At 45.6% G+C, this 20,344-nt stretch overlaps 2 protein-coding genes across 6 annotated transcripts in view; one reads left to right on the top strand and one right to left on the bottom strand.

Moving 5' to 3' along the window:
- Positions 1-20,344, bottom strand: part of LOC141103386 (coagulation factor XIII B chain-like) — a 1,015,098-nt gene that overhangs the window by 608,951 nt on the left and 385,803 nt on the right. The window lies entirely within an intron of this gene.
- LOC141103384 (uncharacterized) lies at positions 11,998-18,231 on the top strand. Its single transcript, XM_073592903.1, has 2 exons — positions 11,998-12,174; positions 12,399-18,231. Exon 2 carries the CDS (start codon positions 12,635-12,637, stop codon positions 17,735-17,737), a length of 5,103 nt encoding a protein of 1,700 aa, XP_073449004.1. The 5' UTR covers positions 11,998-12,174; positions 12,399-12,634; the 3' UTR covers positions 17,738-18,231.

Genomic DNA, 20,344 nt, shown 5'->3' with positions numbered 1-20,344 from the left:
ATTTGCTTGCCGCTGCCTCTGCCCAACTCCGAGTCTCTCTCTCACATCAGCCGATCAGCGGCGCTGAGAGAGACTCGTGTCTAATGTTATGTTACGGTCACTCACTGCCAGACAAGGAGGAGGTGGGTGGAGCCTCTTCCCTGCACTCGTTGCTAGACACCAGGCAGCCCAGGCGTTAGCAACGAGTGACGTCAGTGAGTCACGTCGGACTCGAGTTTCAGAGCCGACGTGACATTGACGGCGAGAGGAGCTGCTGGAGCCTTAAATATGGCCCAGTTGCACTGCACTTTAGTCTGTTGAAAGTTTATTCCGATCTCCACAGTAACTGCACTAACATGTCCAGTCCAGGCCAGCCAGCGTCCACAGTCAGTGGTGGCAGAGCGCCAGCATTCTTCTTTCTCTGCCACTGACTGTGTTGGCCCCACCCACCGGCTCCTTCCTCCCTCCATGTTGTCCACACTACAGGCCTCGGCTCCGCCGCCCCTGAGTTAGTGTTGGCTCCACCCACCTCCTCCATCTTCTCCACCTTGGGCAGTCTGCAGAGCGGAGTGAATTGAAAATAAGTCAAGAAGACTTATTGAGAAGATTACTGGATCCATCCGATCCATCTCCACAGACTTCACTCCACAATTGCTTCTGCATGGGAATTGGGAACCCCTACCCTCACCAGAGCACCAATTGACTAAACATGAGTAAAAGAATGAATTAATGTCATGAGTCAAATCGCAAAATACATGTGTGCCATTATGTATGAAACAAAAAATGCCCTTTTAGTCTTGATCTTAACCCCTTCAGCTCCAAAAAGTTTTACCCCTTCTTATGACTAGGCCATTTTTTGTGATACTGCGCTGTGTTACTTTGACTGGCTGACAATTGCGCGGTCATGCGTCGTTGTACCCAAATAAAATTGATGTCCTTTTTTTCCCCACAAATAGAGCTTTCTTTTGGTGGTATTTGATCACCTCTGTGGTTTTTGCAATATAAACCAAAAAAGAGCAACAATTTCTTCCACAGTTTAGGCCGATACGTATTCTTCTACATATTTTTGCTAAAAAAAAATCCCAATAAGCGTATATTGATTGGTTTGCATGAAATGTATAGCGTCTACAAACTATGGGATAGAATTATGGCATTTATATTTAATTTTTTTTTACTAGTAATGGCAGCGATCAGTGATTTTTAGCAGTACTGCAACATTGCAGCGGACAGATTGGACACCTAACTGACACTTTTGACATTTTGGGAACCAGTGACACTAAGTGATCAATGTGGCATGGGACATGGCAAGTGACAATCTGCAAAGTGTGGCAAGGGACATGGCAAGTGACAATCTGCAACATGTGACAGGTGACGTGGCAAGTGACAATCTGCATCTGGTGACAGGTGACGTGGCAAGTGACAATTCGCAAAGTGTGGCAGGTGACAGTGGCAAGTGACGCGCTCGGGGCTCCCACTGATTCTGCATTATGGTGAGTTCAACCATTTCATTTTTTATAACAATGTAATTATAGTAATAATGCGCTTCAATCATCCTGACACCATAAAAACCATGGTGCCATGATGATTGAAGCGCTAACACCAGCCATTTCCCCGATAAATTTAACCCCAAAAAAATATTTTCTGGCAGCGCCCCTCCCTGGACTAGGCTCTGGATCCGCCCCTGATCTAAGGAGGGTAGCATCCACTCAGTTTTTTGAATTACCGCTGTTCTCGCTTTTCTACACAGAAGACGTCTAAGCGCTGGAAGTGACTGCTTGCCTTTGTCAGTGCTTACTTCTAACACATTCAGTAGGGTCAAGATGTTCCATATCCCTACCCACCTTTTCCCAATTGCCAGCTGTCATAGTTCGTGTCCAGTGTGCACAGTCCCATCCCCCTGCTTGTAACATGCTTGTTTCCTGCCTAATCCTGCTCTGCACAGTGACCCAATACCCAATGACACTCCCCCGCTTGCCACAATTAATACTAAGAATTAGTTTCCCCAGTTTATTTTCAAAGCTTCTAGAATTAGGAAAGTGCTGTATAACCCAACACACGTCACACTTTATATTCAGGCAGTGCCAGCACTGGACAGGAATCTATTTTTACAAAAATGATTAATGTGAGGAAGATTTTGAAGATCATATGAATTGTTAAGGATGAATGGTCATATGCTGCACTCAATATTATACTTAGACATATAGTCATTATTTGTACTTTTAGATACATTAACACAAATCAGATCAGTTTTAAAGGAATGCAGCAGTATCAATCTCTTAATTATCCCAGCAAAAGCATGTCAAAAACAGTCTGTTGAAGGGATGTACTAAACTGCATATTGGGATGATGGGATGATTGGGTTATTGGCTGCAATACTGAGAACTTTCACTAGATGTCAGTGTACTTTATACACATATATATGGTAATGGTTGTTTCTTAAAATGTTATTCTTTCCTACATTGCTTGATACAATGTTGCAAGAAGCAGTTGCTAATGTTTAACTGTTCACTTGCTGATATATATGCAGCTGTACAACAGGATCATAGTAAATTATACAGAAGTAATGTAAAAATTACATTTGACCTGTTTTTGATGGGAATGTGGGTAGAATTATTATTTCTCATGGGGTTTAAGGGAGGAATATCATGTTAGCTCCCGACAATTAACATATTTAACCCCTTACTGATAATAATATGCATATAATTATTTTTCTACATTGGGGATTATGGGTGGAATATTGTTTATAAATATACATAGGAACCTATTTAACCAATTTCTGATAAGAAAATGCATATAATACATTTTCTACATGGGAATTATGGGTGGAATATTGCAGTTAAACATACATAGGAATATATTAAACCCATTTCTGATATGAATATGCATATAATTATTTTTCTACATAGGGATTATGGGTGGAATATTGTTTATAAATATACATAGGAACCTATTTAACCCATTTCTAAAAGAGTATGCATATAACTATTTTTCTACATTCTACTACAATATTCCACCCATAATCCCCATGTAGAAAAATAAATATATGCATATTATCAGTAATGGGTTAAATATGTTCATTGTCAGTAGGGATGGGCTTTATGTTCGGGTCGAACATGAGTTCGTCTCGAACATTGGCTATTCGCCCGTTCGCCAAACAGCGAACAATTTGGGGTGTTCACGGCAAATTCGAAAGCCACGGAACACCCTTTAAAAGTCTATGGGAGAAATCAAAAGTGCTAATTTTAAAGGCTTATATGCATGGAATTGTCATAAAAAGTGTTTGGGGACCTGGGTCCTGCCCCAGGGGACATGTATCAATGCAAAAAAAAGTTTTAAAAAGACTGTTTTTTCGGGACCAGTGATTTTAATAATGCTTAAAGTGAAACAATAAAAGTGTAATATTCCTTTAAATTTTGTACCTGGGGGGTGTCTATAGTATACCTGTAAAGGGGCGCATGTTTCCCGTGTTTAGAACAGTCTGACAGCAAAATGGCATTTCTAAAGGAAAAAAAGTCATGTAAAACTACTATCGCTAGTGCCGGCTATGATGAATTGTCGGTCCGGCAATACACATAAAAGTTCAACAACGGCATGGAATTTCCCCACAGGGGAACCCTGAACCAAAATTTAAAAAAAAAAAAAAAATGTGTGGGGGTCCCCCTAAATTCCATAACAGACTCTTCAGGTCTGGTATGGACACTAAGGGGAACCCTGTGCCAAAATTAAAAAAACTATGGCATGGGGTCCCCCCAAAAATCCATACCAGACCCTTATCCGAGCACGCAACCTGGCAGGCCACAGGAAAAGAGGGGGGACAAGAGAGCGCTCCCCCCTCCTGAACCGTACCAGGCCACATGCCCTCAACATTGGGAGGGTGCTTTGGGGTAGCCCCCCAAAGCACCTTGCGCCCATGTTGATGGAGAGAAGGGCCTCATGCCCACAACCCTTGCCCGGTGGTTGTGGGGGTTTGCGAGCGGGGGGCTTATCAGAATCTGGAAACCCCCTTTATCAAGGGGACCCTCAGTTTCCACCCCCCGTGCGAACTGGTAATTTCTCTGCTCTTCTCATCCCGCATCTTCCTCCAGCTTCTTCTCCACTCCGTCCACACGATCCGCCTCAGTGGGAGTCTTCCGCCGTGTGACACTTCGGTTCTTCTGACACTTCTTATATAATGGAGTGCGGGGTCACCTGTTTACGTAACCCGGTAACCCCACCCCCTCTGACAACACGGGGAGAGCCAGAGGGCAGTCCCCATGTGTCAGAGGAGGGCGGGGTCACCGGGTGGCCCCGCCCTCCGTTATATATTAAGTGTCAGAAGAACCGAAGCGTCACACGGTGGAAGACTCCCACTGGGGCGGATCGTGCGGACGAGAAGAAGCCGGAGATAGATGCGGGACGAGAAGAGTGGAGGAAGAAGAAGAAGAAGAGAATGGAGGAAGAACACCGAAGAAAGACCAGAAGAAAGGAGATGGAAGAAGAAGCAGAAAGGAGAAGAAATTAATAAAGGACTTGTCAAAAACCATCTCTTGTGTTTAACCTTTTTGACACTTTGTGAAATGGTAGGGGTACATTTGTATCCCATTACCAATTCACACGGGGGGGGCAGGATCTGGGGGTCCCCTTGTTAAAGGGGGCTTCCAGATTCCGATAAGCCCCCGCCCGCTGACCCCCTCAACCACCGGGCAAGGCTTGTGGGGTTGAGGCCCTTCTCCCCATCAACATGGGGACAAGGTGCTTTGAGGGGCTACCCCATAGCACCCTTCCAATGTTGAGGGCATGTGGCCTGGTACGGTTCAGGAGGGGAGGGGGGCGCTCTCTCGTCCCCCCTCTTTTCCTGCAGCCTGCCAGGTTGCGTGCTCGGATAAGGGTCTGATATGGATTTTTAGGGGGACCCCACACCATTTTTTAAATTTTGGTGCGGGGTTCCCCTTAAAATCAGGTCTGGTATGGATTTTGAGGGGGGCCCCCACGCCATTTTTTTTTAATTTTGGCACAGCGTTCCCCTTTATATCCATACCAGACCTGAAGGGTCTGGTATGGAATTTAGGGGGACCCCCACGCATTTTTTTTTTAGTTTTGGTTCAGGGTTCCCCTGTGGGGAAATTCCATGCCGTTTTTATCAATGAACTTGTATGTGTATTGCCGGACCGACAATTCATTATAGCCGGCGCTAGCGATAGTAGTTTTACATGACTTCTTTTCCTTTAGAAATGTCATTTTGCTATCAGACTGTTCTAAACACGGGAAACATGCGCCCCTTTACAGGCATACTATAGACACCCCCCAGGTACGAAATTTAAAGGAATATTACACTTTAATTGTTTCACTTTAAGCATTACTAAAATCACTGTTCCCGAAAAAACGTAGGTTTTTAAAACTTCTTTTAGCATTGAGACATGTCCCCTGGGGCAGGACCCAGGTCCCCAAACACTTTTTATGACAATAACTTGCATAAAAGCCTTTAAAATGAGCACTTTTGATTTTTTGTGTTCGTGTCCCATAGACTTTAACAGTGTTCGCGTGTTCGAACTAATTTTTTTGCCTGTTCGCATGTTCTGGATGCGAACTGAACTGGGGGGTGTTCAGCTCATTCCTAATTGTCAGGAGTTAACATGATCTTCCTCCCATAAACCCCATGAGAAATAATAATTCTACCCATATTCCCATCAAAAACAGGTCAAATGTAATTTTTACATTACTTCTGTATAATTTACTATGATCCTGTTGTACAGCTGCATATAGATCAGCAAGTGAACAGTTAAACATTAGCAACTGCTTCTTGCAACATTGTATCAAGCACTGTAGGAAAGAATAACATATTTTGAGAAACAGAGTCATTACCATATATACTGTATGTGTATAAAGTACACTGACATCTAGTGAGAGTTCTCAGTATTGTAGCCAATAAACCAATCATCCCATCATCTCAATATGCAGTTTAGTACGTCCCTCTGTTGAATAACTTTATCAAATATACACTCTAAAACTGAATTTATTGATCTACCAAAATCTATACATAATCTGTAATTCCTGCCATTCCAAGTCAGATTCAGAACATTTGGTTACACGAATGTATAAAAAAATTAGAACCAGTTATGCCCCATACACACGAGCGGAATGTCCGACAGAAAAAGTCTGATGGGAGCTTTTCATCGTATACTCCGATCGTGTGTATGCTTTATCGGACTTTTATACGTCTAATTCTGATGGACCTAGAAAGAGAACAATAAATATTTCCAACTGAACCAATTCCTATTGGGAAAACCGCTCGTCTGTATGCTGTTCCGATGTACCAAAAACGACGCATGCTCTGAAGCAAGTGTGAGACGGAACCTATTGGCTACTGGCTTTTGAACTTCCTTTTTCTAGTCCCGTCGTACGTGTTGTATGTCACCCAGCGCTGTATTTTGGCCTAGGCCAACAAAGCCCAGGCCTAGGGCGGCAATTTGTGGGGGGGCGGCAGAAAGCCGCCCCCACCGCACAAAAAAGGTCCCCCGAACCCCTACTGCGCTGCCGAATTATAGTGTCATCTGGGCAGGCAGAAGGAGCTGCTCCGCAAGTGAGCGGGGTCCTGCACCAATCCAGAGGCGACATAAAGACACTTGCAGCACTGGAGGAGGGGTCTGTATGAGCAAGAAGTCCGGGCACAGCAAGCAGATGAGGATGCTGTCCGAGTTAGTGGGCGGCGGGAGGCGGAGTTTCTGGCTGTCTGTGCTGTGGCTGGGGGAGATCTACTGAACGAGAGGAAGATGCTGAGAGGAGTGGTCGGGAAGATGTCAGCACAAAAACATATGGCACCAGGTGAGGCTGACAAGACTGCACAGAGAGGAGACAGGCAGGGACAGCTTGCTCTGTATCCTGTTACATACAGGCTACCATTGCTTGATAATGAAGATGTGTCTGGGTCTAACAGGTGACATACTGGTGCTCAGGTGTTGCTGGCGATATGGTGGTGCCGGGCATTGCTGGCGATATGGTGGTGCCGGGCATTGCTGGGGATATGGTGGTGCCGGGCATTGCTGGCGATATGGTGGTGCCGGGCATTGCTGGCGATATGGTGGTGCCGGGCATTGCTGGCGACATGGAAGTGCCCAGGTGTTACTGACAGCATGGCGGTGCCTGGATGTTGCTGGCGACATAGCGGAGCCCGAATGTTGCTGGAAAGATAGCGGAGCCCGGGTATTGCTAGCAGCATGGCGGTGCCTGGGTGTTGCTGGCGACGTGTGTGTATGTACATTACTCTTGCCCCTAATCCTGTACAATCACAACTGCTTTTTTTTTATGCTCGTTCATAATGTCGGTAAGGACTGGCACGCCTCTGAAAAGCAATCCATGCTCAGATCACTTTTCAGAGGAATTTGACATGCAGTGAAGAGGCAATAAGTTGGCTCCGCAATGCCTCTTTTAACCCCTTAAATGCAGTATCACAGTGCTGCAACTGCGTGCAATGCACATGGTTGCAGGTTGGTTGGCCCCATTTACACTTCATTCCATGCCATGTATGCAGTTTCTGACCGTCCCTTGTGTCATGCTCGCAGTCTCTGACCGTCCCTTGTGCCATGCCCTCAGTCTCTGATTGTCCCTTTGTCATGCCCGCAGTCTCTGACCATCCCTTGTGCCATGCCCTCAGTCTCTGATTATCCCTTGTATCATGCCCGCAGTCTCTGACCGTCCCTTGTGCCATGCTCGCAGTCTCTGACCGTCCCTTGTGCCATGCTCGCAGTCTCTGACCGTCCCTTGTGCCATGCTCGCAGTCTCTGACCGTCCCTTGTGCCATGCTCGCAGTCTCTGACCGTCCCTTGTGCCATGCTCGCAGTCTCTGACCGTCCCTTGTGCCATGCTTGCAGTCTCTGACCGTCTCTTGTGCCATGCTAGCAGTCTCTGACCGTCCCTTGTGCCATGCTCGCAGTCTCTGACCGTCCCTTGTGCCATGCCCGCAGTCTCTGATTGTCCCTTGTGCAATGCCCGCAGTCTCTGATTGTCCCTTGTGCCATGCCCGCAGTCTCTGACCGTCCCTTGTGCCATGCCCGCAGTCTCTGAGCGTCCCTTGTGCCATTCCTGCAGTCTCTGAGCGTTCCTTGTGCCATTCCTGCAGTCTCTGACTGTCCCTTGTGCCATGCTCGCAGTCTCTGTGGGCCGCGATGTAAGGGGGAGCTCTGTGGGCTCTTTTGTGAAGAAAGGGCTGTGGTTACCAGAGACCCCTTACATCACAATTCACTATTATACCAGAGTCCGCAGCAGTCCCTATTACATCAGAGTTCTCCTTTACATTGGGGTGTGGCCTTGACAGGAAGGGGTGGGTCATATTTAAATTAGGGGGTGCACGAGTTTAGTCAGGCCTAGGGCAGCACAAAACCTAAATACACCACTGACCTCACCATTAGGGTTGAGCCGAACACCCCCGGTTCGGTTCGCACCAGAACCTGCGAACGGACCGAAAGTTCACGCAAACTTTAGAGCCCCATTAAAGTCTATGGGACTCAAACGAACGCTCAAAATCGAAAGTGCTAATTTTAAAGGCTAATATGCAAGTTATTGTCCTAAAAAGGGTTTGGGGACCCGGGTCCTGCCCCAGGGCACATGTCTCCTTCCGTTTGCAAGTAGGAGTCGTTTGTAAGTTGGATGTTTGAAAGTAGGGGCCTGCCCTATATACTGTGCAGAAATTGGGGCCCTAGGTGTTGGTGAGGGCATTAGCCCTCACAGTTACTCTTGGTGGGCGCAGGAATGGGCCCTGCTGTGAAATATTAGATCAAGAATTGTAATTACATGTGCCTGTTGAACAGGGGCAGAAAAATTGGGCCTTAGGCACTGGTTTCACAACACTGCAACCCCTCACAGATACTCTAGATATAGATATAGATATATATATCTATAGATAGATAGATAGATATAGATATATATATCGATAGATAGATAGATAGATATTATATATATATATATATATATATATATATATATATATATATATATATATACACACACATATATATATATATATATATATACACACACACATATACACACACACACACAATACACTAAGTGCAGCTAACTGACTCGCCTGCCTACTCTAACTTAAATCAAATGACACTGTCTATCTCTCTCTGCCGCAACACACTACACAAGGCCACCACGCAGGCGGCCTTATATAGTGTGGGGTGTGTACTAAACCCCCTGAACCACAATTGTCCAAAGCCACCCTGGCTTTGGCCAATTACGGCTCTCTGTACAGACGGCGCTGTGCATTGCTGGCTGATGATTGGCCAAGCATGCACTATGACCCGCATGCTTGGCCAATCATCAGCCAGCAATGCACTGCGATACCGCTGTGAATTATGGGCCATGACGCGCCACACGAATTTGGCGCGAGCGCCCCATAACGTTCGCAATTCGACGAACGGTCGAACAGGTGCTGTTTAAGTCGAACATAGGCTCGACTCTAACTCGAAGCTCATCCCTAGTCACCGTATCTATCCCTTATTTTGTAGGTGCTATAACTTTTGCGCAAACCAATCAATATATGCTTATTGCAAATTTTTTTTTCAAGTCCTGTCGTATGTGTTGTACGTCACTGCGTTCTTGATGGTCGGACTTGGTGTGATCGTGTGTACGCAAGACAGTTTCAGCAGAATTCCGTCAGAAAAACCTTCAGAGTTTATTCCGACTGGAAAACCGGTCATGTGTACAGGGCATTAGACACCAAACATGTCTATATTGCAAGACTCAGAAAGCTAAAACACATTAGAACCCTAAGAAGAATATGCCTAAAATCAATACTTTTCAGTTCAAGTCCGTTGGTCCAGTTTCCTGGCACCTGCACCCTTCCACTGCCCTAGCTGTCCCTGTCTCCACTTCCAGGGGTGCTTGGACAGGAATTGTGCAAAAGGCCACATTCATCACCTAAAGCTCCTCAAATAGTGTAACACCACCAGTCAGTAAATGTTTTGGCTTGTGGTAATATAATACTTGTCCTAGTACCGGAGGTCAGAAGCTTTAGCTGGTGAATGTAGTTTCATCTAGAACAACCCTTGTTCCCTTAAGGCACTCAAGTCTATCAATACTTGGTTGCCCCCAGGGCTTATTACACAATGCTATAGTCTCTGGCCAAGTGGCACCAGGGACTGGGACAGGCAGTGGTCAGGCCAGGCAACAGACAATAGGCATTAACCAGGGACAGACAGAGATCAGAACAGGCAGAAGATGATATGGATAAGCCAAGAACAGATAGAGGTCAGGGCAGGCAGCAGACCAGAGAATAATCCAGGAACAAATGTCAAGGCAGGTTAATTAGGGTTAACATCAAGGTTCAAAGTAGGGCTGCAACTAACGATCATTTTCATAATCGATTAGTTGGCCGATTATTGTTTCAATTAATCGGATAATAACCTTAAAAAAAGTGTGGTGTATAATTTTAATATGTAAAGTTAAAAAATAACCAGTTACACTTACCGGTAACGGTGTTTCTGGGAAGTCTTCCAGGACGGCACCCTGGGAGATGACTGGTCCACCTGACAGGAAACACAATCAATCAAGAGGTTAAAGGCCTCTGCCCCTCCTGATGCTCCTCAGTTGTGACAAAGTATTGACCCACACCAGTGCACGAGAGTGAAAAACATAACCACCACCACACTCTAGACATTGCATCATACCTAAATAGATCGGGTGGGAAGTAGGCCTGCCATCCTGGAAGACTTCCCAGAAACACCGTTACCGGTAAGTGTAACTGGTTATTTTCTCAAGTCGTCTTCCAGGACGGCACCCTGAGAGAAGAGCAAGTAGCTCAGGCCTACCTCTAGGGCAGGACCACCGCTTGCAGGACCTTCCTGCCGAATGCCAGGTCCTGAGGGGATAGTAACTCCTCTCTGTAATGTCTCAGGAATGTGTTCTGGCTTGGCCATGTACCAGCTCTACATATCAAGCTCCGGCCCTTTCCGCCCAGGAGGTTGCCAGAGATCGCGTGGAATGCGCTCTAAGATTACTAGGAGCTGCCCTACCAGACTGCTCATAGGCTAAAGAAATGGTATGTTTAATCCATCTAGCTATAGAAGCCTTAGATGCCTGTTGGCCCTTCTTTTAGCCAGAAAAATTAACTAAAAGATGGCTGGACCTTCTGGATTCCTTAACCCGTTCTAGGTAGGATAATAAACAGCGTCTGACGTCCAGACAATGAAAAGAAACTTCCCCTTCACTCTTGGGGTTACTACAAAAGGAAGGCAGCACTACTTCTTGATTCCTATGGAACTTTGATGCTACCTTAGGGAGGTACAGGGGGTCCTGCCTAAGTATAACCCTGTCCTCGAATAAAGTAAAAAATGGTTCTTTAATAGAGAAAGCCTGAATGTCACCTACTCTCCTAGCTGAGGTGATTGCTAGTAAAAAGGCCAACTTAAAGGTCAGGATCCTAAGGGGGATCTGATCTATCGGTTCAAAAGGGGCACTTGTTAACCCATCTAGTACTAAGGTAAGGTCCCAAGGAGGACACCTAGACATTTGCACAGGGGACAACCTCTCTTTGACCAAGAGAAATCTCTTGATCAGGGGGTGTAAAGCCAAACGTTTCCCGAGGAAACATGACAGGGCTGAGACCTGCGCCTTAAGGGTCTTGGTTGCCAAGCCTAGATCTGCTCCATCCTGGAGAAATTCTAAAATAGCAGGGACCTCTCTTTGAGAAGTCCCTCTCTCCTGACACCAGTGAGAGAAAATCGCCCAGGTCTTGGCATAAATACGCCTTGTGACTGGCTTTCTACTAAGAAACAGTGTATCCACTACTCTGTCCGACAGTCCCTTCTCCCGCAGGTTCTGCTTTTCAAGAGCCAGGCCCTCAGCTTGAAGAAGCTGGGGTCTGGGTGACGGACTGGACCCTGAAGAAGAAGGTCGCCCCGGACAGAGAGGTGAAGCGGTGGGGCTATGGACCAACCCTGCAGGGTTGGAAACCAGGCTCTATTGGGCCACCAAGGAGCTATCAGAATCAACTTGCTTTCTGAGAGGAACAGTTTTTGAAGAACCCTCGGTGTTCTGATCATTATAAGGTATATATTTACTGATCGTACTGTTGCTTTAATTTGGCATCCATTATTAACAGGAAGTGTAGTATATTACACCCACTTCCTGTCCAGCAGATAATCTTTCTACAGTGAAGGAAGCATGATAAAGACCTCCACTATTTCTTAATACTGGCCTTGGAAGCATAAGTCTGTAAGTAGGCTGTCATTAGTTTTCAATTAATTAGTATATGTTCTACTAATTCAACTACATTTCATCTGTTTGTTTGGTAGGATGTTTCTGTCAGGGAGTTCATTCAGCTAGGCCTCATTTGTGCTAGCTAGTGCCTTAACAGTATTGTAGCATGCCTGTTACTATTTGCATTTGTGATGTAATGTTAAATGCTAATGCATATTATTATAATTTGTGTTTTGCAGTTTTACAAAAAACTTATTCTCAGTAAAGATTACAACTATTAGCCCTTCCTCCTGAGTCTTTATTGGGAAGCTGTTAGCTGTCTGCCAAGCCTTGTACTTTGAACACATTGTGAGGGCAGAACAGTAAAAAGACTTTTAATACAGCGGGCCTAATCTAAAGAAGAGTGGATTCACTCTGCTCATCATCAGCTAACCTCTACAGCCACAGACATTACAAAGAAGTAATCTGTTTCATCATGCAGCACACAGACAAGGATACTACACCAGTCATCCCTCAGCATACACAAGCAGAGGAAAGCATACACAATATGCCAACCAACAGGTCACGCTGCACAAGCTCCAGAGTCTCTAGTCAGTCGGATCAGACATCAGCTAGTGCTGAATCTGCCAGGTCCAAGCGCACTAGCTCTAGACATTCAAGCTGCTCTAACCTGTCATCCACCAGTGCTGCAGCTGCCAGGGCCCATGCAAAAGCAGAAGCCGCGCGTGCACTGGCTTCCTATGCAATACGTGAAGCTGAAATGATAAGAGAACAGGGCTGCATAGATGAAGAACATCATATGATTAAAGCTAAAAGTAAAGCTGAAGCACTTAGAAGAAAAGCAGAGGTGAAAGCATCTTTACATATTATCAAGCAAGAAAAAATAGCTTCAGCAGCCTTAGCTGAAGCCGAGGTGCTCATGAGAGCTGCCGAAGAACAGTACAGAGAGCCCTCTGTGATAGATACCCAGATGACACCACTCAGTGCAATCCAACGCACTTGTGAGTATGTACAATTGCACGCAAACATGGACACTGATCAACAGTCTAATGATGCATTAGAATCATCCAGGGTCCCGCTAGCAGCAGGCAACTTTGACATAGCTCGATGCTACAAGACTGAACCAGAACTTTACTATAACAAGCCAAGTAGTTACATACTCAGAGACCAATCTGTTGGTCCTTCAGGAAATCAAACGAATGGTGACATAATCCCTCCACGGGAAAATAAAAATCCGGCCTATAGCAGAAAGACTTGCAGTAAACGAGAACAACCACACGACTATAGTGGGTTTAACCAAGCATCCCAACTGTCTTACCAGCCACAGACATGCCCTGTGTTTGTTCCCAGAAAATGCCCACCTGAGGCAGCAGGAGTCACAGATGTGACAAAATACTTGATACGCCGTGAAATGGTGAGCTCTGGTCTCCTGAAGTTTGATGATCGTCCAGAAAACTATTGGGCCTGGAAGTCATCTTTTTTAAGCAGCACCCAAGAATTAAATATGAAAGACAGGGAAAAGCTTGATCTACTCTCCAAATGGCTCGGACCAGAGTCCACTGAGCAAGCCAAAAGAATCAGGTCAGTACATGTTCATGATGCGACAGCAGGGCTTACAATGTTATGGCAGAGATTGGAAGACTGCTATGGGTCACCTGAAGTAATTGAAGATGCACTTCTGAAGAAAATTGAAAATTATCCAAAAATAACAAACAAAGACAATCAGAAGCTGAGAGAGCTTGGGGACATACTTTTAGAGCTGGAGGCGGCAAAGGCTGGTGGATACCTGCCAGGCCTCTCATATTTGGATACAGCACGTGGAGTGAAACCGGTAATCGAGAAGCTTCCTTACAGCTTACAAGAAAGATGGATCACGCAAGCATCAAAATACAAGGAAGATCATCAGGTAGCATTTCCACCTTTCTCCTTCTTCGCCAAATTCATTGTGAATCAAGCTAAAATACGCAATGACCCAAGCTTCGCCTTTTTGAACATGGGAGGCTCCAGTTCTGTAAAGACAGAGAAACAACCTTCAGTGCACAATAAAGAACGCAGAGCAACAGTGTCTGTACGGAAGACAGAAGTACCGACTGAGTTTGAGGCCAACCAGGATAAAAGCTCAGGAATGCAAATTGAGGACCCAGATAAGCAGTGTCCACTACATAACAAGCCTCATCCACTGAGAAAATGTCGCAGTTTCAGATGCAAGACAATAGAGGAGCGCAAATCTTATCTTAAGGACAAGCGCATTTGTTTCAGATGCTGTGGTTCAACTCAACATGTTGCTAAAGACTGTATGAAGACAATTCGATGCAAAGAATGCAATAATGACAACCATCTGTCTGCTTTACACCCAGGACCAGCACCATGGAAAACAGAGAATCTGGTAACCCAAGAAGATCATGGTGGGGAGCAAAATGAGAGTGCATTACCAGCAATAACCTCAAAGTGCACTGAGATCTGCACAAACACATTTAGCTCTAGATCATGCTCCAAGATATGTTTAGTCAAGGTGTATCCTGCAGGCCTCAGAGAGAAGGCAATCAGAATGTATGCAGTCTTGGATGAACAAAGTAACAGATCTTTGGCAAGAACAGAGTTCTTTGACCTCTTCGGGGACAGAGGAAGTCCAACTCCGTATACTTTGAAGACATGTTCAGGAGTTGTGGAGACATCAGGGAGAAGAGCAAACAACTACATCATCGAGTCATTAGATGGGAAAACGCAGCTGACTCTGCCCACTCTCATAGAATGTGATATGATACCAGATGATAGATCAGAGATACCCACACCTGAAATTGCATGTTACTACCCTCATCTGATGCAAATATCAGACAAGATTCCAGTACTGGACCCAGGTGCTGCAATTATCCTTCTACTTGGAAGAGACATACTGAGAGTGCACAAGGTCAGAGAGCAATACAATGGGCCACACAATGCACCATTTGCACAACATCTTGACCTTGGATGGGTCATCATTGGTGATGTATGTCTGGATGGAGCTCACAAGCCGGCAAAAGTGAATGTCTACAAAACAAACATGTTGCAAAATGGCCGCACATCATGTCTTAGCCCCTGTATCAACAGGATACAGATTAAAGAGAGACTAGTCAACCCAATACAACAGCAGAAAGTTCAGAGTTACATGGAGGCCAAAACCTCATCTGAAGATACAGATGAGCTAGGATGCAAAGTGTTTGAAAGAACGCGAGATGATGACAAACCAGCACCATCTGTTGAAGATAGCCTCTTCCTTGAGATCATGGACAGAGAAGTCTTTATAGATGAGTCAAACAGCTGGGTAGCTCCACTACCTTTCCGTTCACCACGACGTCACCTTCCTAACAACAAAGGACAAGCAGTGAAGCGTCTCACCTCATTGCGACGCACTCTAGACAGAAAGACAGATATGAAGGAACACTTCCATGATTTCATGCAAAAGATCTTCGACAGTGGTCAAGCTGAAATAGCACCACCATTGGAAGAAAAACAAGAATGTTGGTACTTGCCAATATTTGGAGTGTATCATCCTCAGAAACCAGGACAGATACGAGTAGTATTTGACTCCAGTGCAAAGTATGAAGGCCTTTCCCTAAACGATGTCCTCCTCAGTGGACCTGACCTGAATAATACACTCCTTGGAGTCCTCATCAGGTTCCGAAAAGAACGCGTTGCAGTAACAGCAGATGTACAACAAATGTTCTACTGTTTCCTTGTCCGCAAAGATCACAGAGACTACCTGAGGTTCCTGTGGTATGAAAACAATGACTTTAACAAAGATGTTAAACATGTGTTCGGGAACAGCCCCTCTCCAGCTGTAGCTATCTACAACCTGAGACGAGCAGCACAGGAAGGTGAAGAAGAGCACGGAACAGACGCCAAACAGTTTGTCATGAGGAATTTTTATGTAGACGATGGACTCGCTTCTTTCTCCAGCAATGAAGAGGCTATCGACATCCTGAAAAGAACAAGAGAGATGTTAGCAGAATCTAACGTAAGGTTACACAAAATAGCGTCCAATAGCAGCAAAGTCATGGAAGCGTTTCCCTCAGAGGACCGTGCAAAAGACCTCAAGGACCTGGATCTAGGAACAGATTCACTGCCCCTTCAAAGAAGTTTAGGGCTCAGTTGGGATCTCAAAACCGACAGCTTTACATTTAGAGTATCCAGAGAAGAGAAGCCATTCACGAGAAGAGGTGTCATGTCCACGGTCAACAGCCTTTACGACCCCCTAGGATTTGTAGCCCCCATAACCATGCAAGGCAATGCTCTTATGAGAGAAATTACTACTGAACATGAACAAAGTGAATGGGATACACCTCTACCTAAGGAGAAAGAAATGCAGTGGAAGTTGTGGAAGGACTCATTAATAGAGCTTGAACAACTTATCATCCAAAGGTCATATGTCCCTGTTTCTTTGTCTGCCACAAAGCAAAGAGAATTGTGTGTATTCTCAGACGCATCCACTATGGCAATAGCAGCTGTAGCCTACCTTAGAGTAATGGACTTTGAAGGACAAAGTTATGCTGGGTTTATCATGGGAAAGTCCAAACTAGCTCCACGTCCTGCTCACACTGTTCCACGTTTGGAGCTTTGTGCTGCTGTCTTAGCAGTGGAGATGGCAGACTTGATCGTTGCAGAACTTGACATTGAAATTCATGCAGTGATGTTTTACACAGACAGCAAGATTGTGTTAGGATATATTCACAATGCTTCAAGAAGATTCTACATGTACGTGTCAAACAGAGTGATACGCATCAGAAAGTCCACACGGCCAGAACAGTGGCACTACATCAGTACGGATAAAAATCCAGCCGATCATGGGACTAGACCGGTTCTAGCGGCTGCCCTTAAGCACACCAACTGGTTTTCAGGACCATCTTTTTTGACTAGATCAGAAATCGAAGAGACCACTCAGTTTGAGACATTTGAACTTGTAGAACCAGATAACGACAAAGAAGTACGTGCACAAGTAACAGCGTTTAGTACCATAACTACTAGAGGTAACCTTGGCGCACACAGGTTTGAAAGATTCTCCAGCTGGAAGTCACTCATTCGAGCTATAAGAAAGCTTATTCACCTAGCCAAATCCTTCTGTAGAGCTACAACGACTGACAAGCGTAATAGCAATCATCTTATGCAAGCCAAAATCATCATTAGATGTATTCAACATGAAGTTCTCATCACACTTATGGCTCAAGTCATGGCTATCATGAACGCTCGACGTTTAGTTTCAGTGTCCAGAAATGCTGGTAGTCTTTACACCAAGCAATGGAAGCAAGTTCAGAGTCTTGCAGACATCTTCTGGAATAGATGGAAACAAGAGTACCTGGTGACGCTCCAGTCACACAGAAAATGGCAAGCTGACAAGCCTAACCTGCAAGTCGGAGATGTTGTCCTACTAAAAGACACTCAGGTCCACCGAAACGAATGGCCAGTTGGACTCATTGTCGAGACTGTACCTAGTAATGATAGTAAGGTTAGAAAGGTCAAAGTTAAAGTCATGAGACAGGGCACCCCTAAGGTATACTTTAGACCTATCTCTGAAGTTGTTTTACTTCTTAAAAATGAAACATAGTGGTATAATGTTCATTATGCCAGGTGGGGAGTGTTCTGATCATTATAAGGTATATATTTACTGATCGTACTGTTGCTTTAATTTGGCATCCATTATTAACAGGAAGTGTAGTATATTACACCCACTTCCTGTCCAGCAGATAATCTTTCTACAGTGAAGGAAGCATGATAAAGACCTCCACTATTTCTTAATACTGGCCTTGGAAGCATAAGTCTGTAAGTAGGCTGTCATTAGTTTTCAATTAATTAGTATATGTTCTACTAATTCAATTACATTTCATCTGTTTGTTTGGTAGGATGTTTCTGTCAGGGAGTTCATTCAGCTAGGCCTCATTTGTGCTAGCTAGTGCCTTAACAGTATTGTAGCATGCCTGTTACTATTTGCATTTGTGATGTAATGTTAAATGCTAATGCATATTATTATAATTTGTGTTTTGCAGTTTTACAAAAAACTTATTCTCAGTAAAGATTACAACTATTAGCCCTTCCTCCTGAGTCTTTATTGGGAAGCTGTTAGCTGTCTGCCAAGCCTTGTACTTTGAACACATTGTGAGGGCAGAACACTCGGAGTTAACCCCAGAGGGGGGAAGGCATAAGCTAGTCTGAAGTCCCAGACCTGTGCCAACGCATCTATCCCCTCTGAGCCTCTCTCTCGAGCAAGGGAAAAGAATCTCTTTACCCTTCTGCTTTTCCTGCGGGCAAAGAGATTTCTGGAAGGCCGAACTGCCGACTTATCAGGGAAAAGACCTCTGGGTTTAGTTCCCATTCCCCCTGCAGAATCGGCTGCCGACTGAGGTAGTCTGCCTCTACATTCAACGTCCCCTTTATGTGGATTGCGGAGATGGAAGGAATCCGACTCTCCACCCAGGACAGGATCTCCGCTGATAGGGATAGGAGTGTTGTGGATCTGGTACCCCCCTGATGATTCAGAAATGCTACTGCCGTGGCATTGTCTGACGAGACCTGCACCTCCTGGCCCCTGATCCTTCCCTCGAAAGCCTTTAGTGCTTCTCCTATGGCCAACAGCTCTCGGAAGTTGGAGGAGGCCCTTCTTTGTTCTGAATCCCAGGACCCCTGGGCTATTAGATCCTCCAGGTGGGCCCCCCACCCCTAGGAACTTGCGTCTGTAGTTATCCTGAGAGGCTGAAGTTGGCTCCAAAGGAGGACCCCTTGAAGCCTCTGAGGAAGAAGCCACCAGTGAAGAGAGTTCTTTACTTCGACCGGAATGGTAATCTCTATGTCCAGAGAGTCTCTTCTTTTGTCCCAAGAGGATAGAAGAAAATGATGGAGGGGCCTGGAGTGTAACTGTGCCCAAGGAACTGCTGGGATAGATGCCGTCATCAGACCCAGTACTCTCATGATACCTCTGTAGGAGATGGTCCTTGCCTGTAACAGCGGCGTGACTGCTGATATAAGGCCCTCTACCTTGCTCTGAGGAAGAACTAACTTTTGTTCTGAGGAGTCCACCAGGGAACCTAGATACAGTTTTGTCTGGGCAGGAGTCAGCGAGGACTTTTCCCTGCTGACGATCCGTCCCAGGGCTTCTAAGGTCTCCATTACTCTGGATGGATCCAGAAGCAGTTGATCCCGACTTAGACTGTAAATCAAAATGTCGTTCCAAGTAGGGAATCAATGCCACTCCCTGGAGGTGCAGGCAAGCCACCACCTCTGCCATGACCTTTGTGAAGACTCTCGGACTGGATGCCAGTCCAAAGGGGAGGGCCGCGAACTGCCAGTGCTGCACTCCCTCTGGAGAGGCGATCGCGAATCTCAGGAAGATTTGATGGCCCTGAAGTATGGGGACATAAAGGTAGGCGTCTTTTAAATCTAAGGTCACCATAAACACTTCTTTGAGGAGATGTCTCCTGAGAGAATAGACACTCTCCATGCGGAACTTCTTGTAACAAAGAAAAACATTGAGGTTCCTTAGATTTATAATAAGACGATACCTTCCTGAGGTTTTTGGTACCACAAAAATGTGGGGATAAAACCCCTGACCCTGCTGGTCCACTGGAACAGGTATTATAACCTCCTGACTGGCCAGCTCTCGTATGTTCTGAAGGATTCCTGCCGCTTTGCAGGGATCCCTGGGAAGGCAGGTCAAGAGAAACCTGGGGGGTGGAGGGGAGAGAAACTCCAATCTGTAACCCTCTCTTATGATTTGAAGAACATGGGGGCTCTGAGTGACCCTTTCCCACTGAGAGGCAAAGTGGGAAAGTTTTCCCCCTACTGGAAAGCCATTTAGGGGTCTTGTCACCTGACTTCTGGCTGGAAAAGAGAACGCCAGCTTTTTGCTTGTCTTTTCCCGCGCCCCAACGTCTGTTAGGGGAGACCTTTTTCTCCGGGAAGCGGTTCTTTGCCTGGGGGCCACGAAAAAAATGCTTCCTCTCTCTCCTAGGTTTGGTAGGACATTTTTTCCCTTTTTCGGTAGATCTGGCCAAGCTGAGGCCAACGCATAGTTGCTCATAGTCGCAGCGTTAGCTTCCCAGGCTCTGCATAAAATGGTTTCAGCCCTCCGATCCATTTGATCTTTTAAATTACCGGTATCTTCGAAGGAAAGATCAGACTGCTCAGAGACCTGTGCTAAGGAGGCGTCTAGTCTAGGAGT

Source organism: Aquarana catesbeiana, linkage group LG07, assembly GCF_042186555.1.
Source record: "Aquarana catesbeiana isolate 2022-GZ linkage group LG07, ASM4218655v1, whole genome shotgun sequence".
NCBI classification, from domain to species: domain Eukaryota; kingdom Metazoa; phylum Chordata; class Amphibia; order Anura; family Ranidae; genus Aquarana; species Aquarana catesbeiana.
Note: the sequence above shows the minus strand (reverse complement) of the source record. Positions and strands in the feature narration are given on the sequence as shown.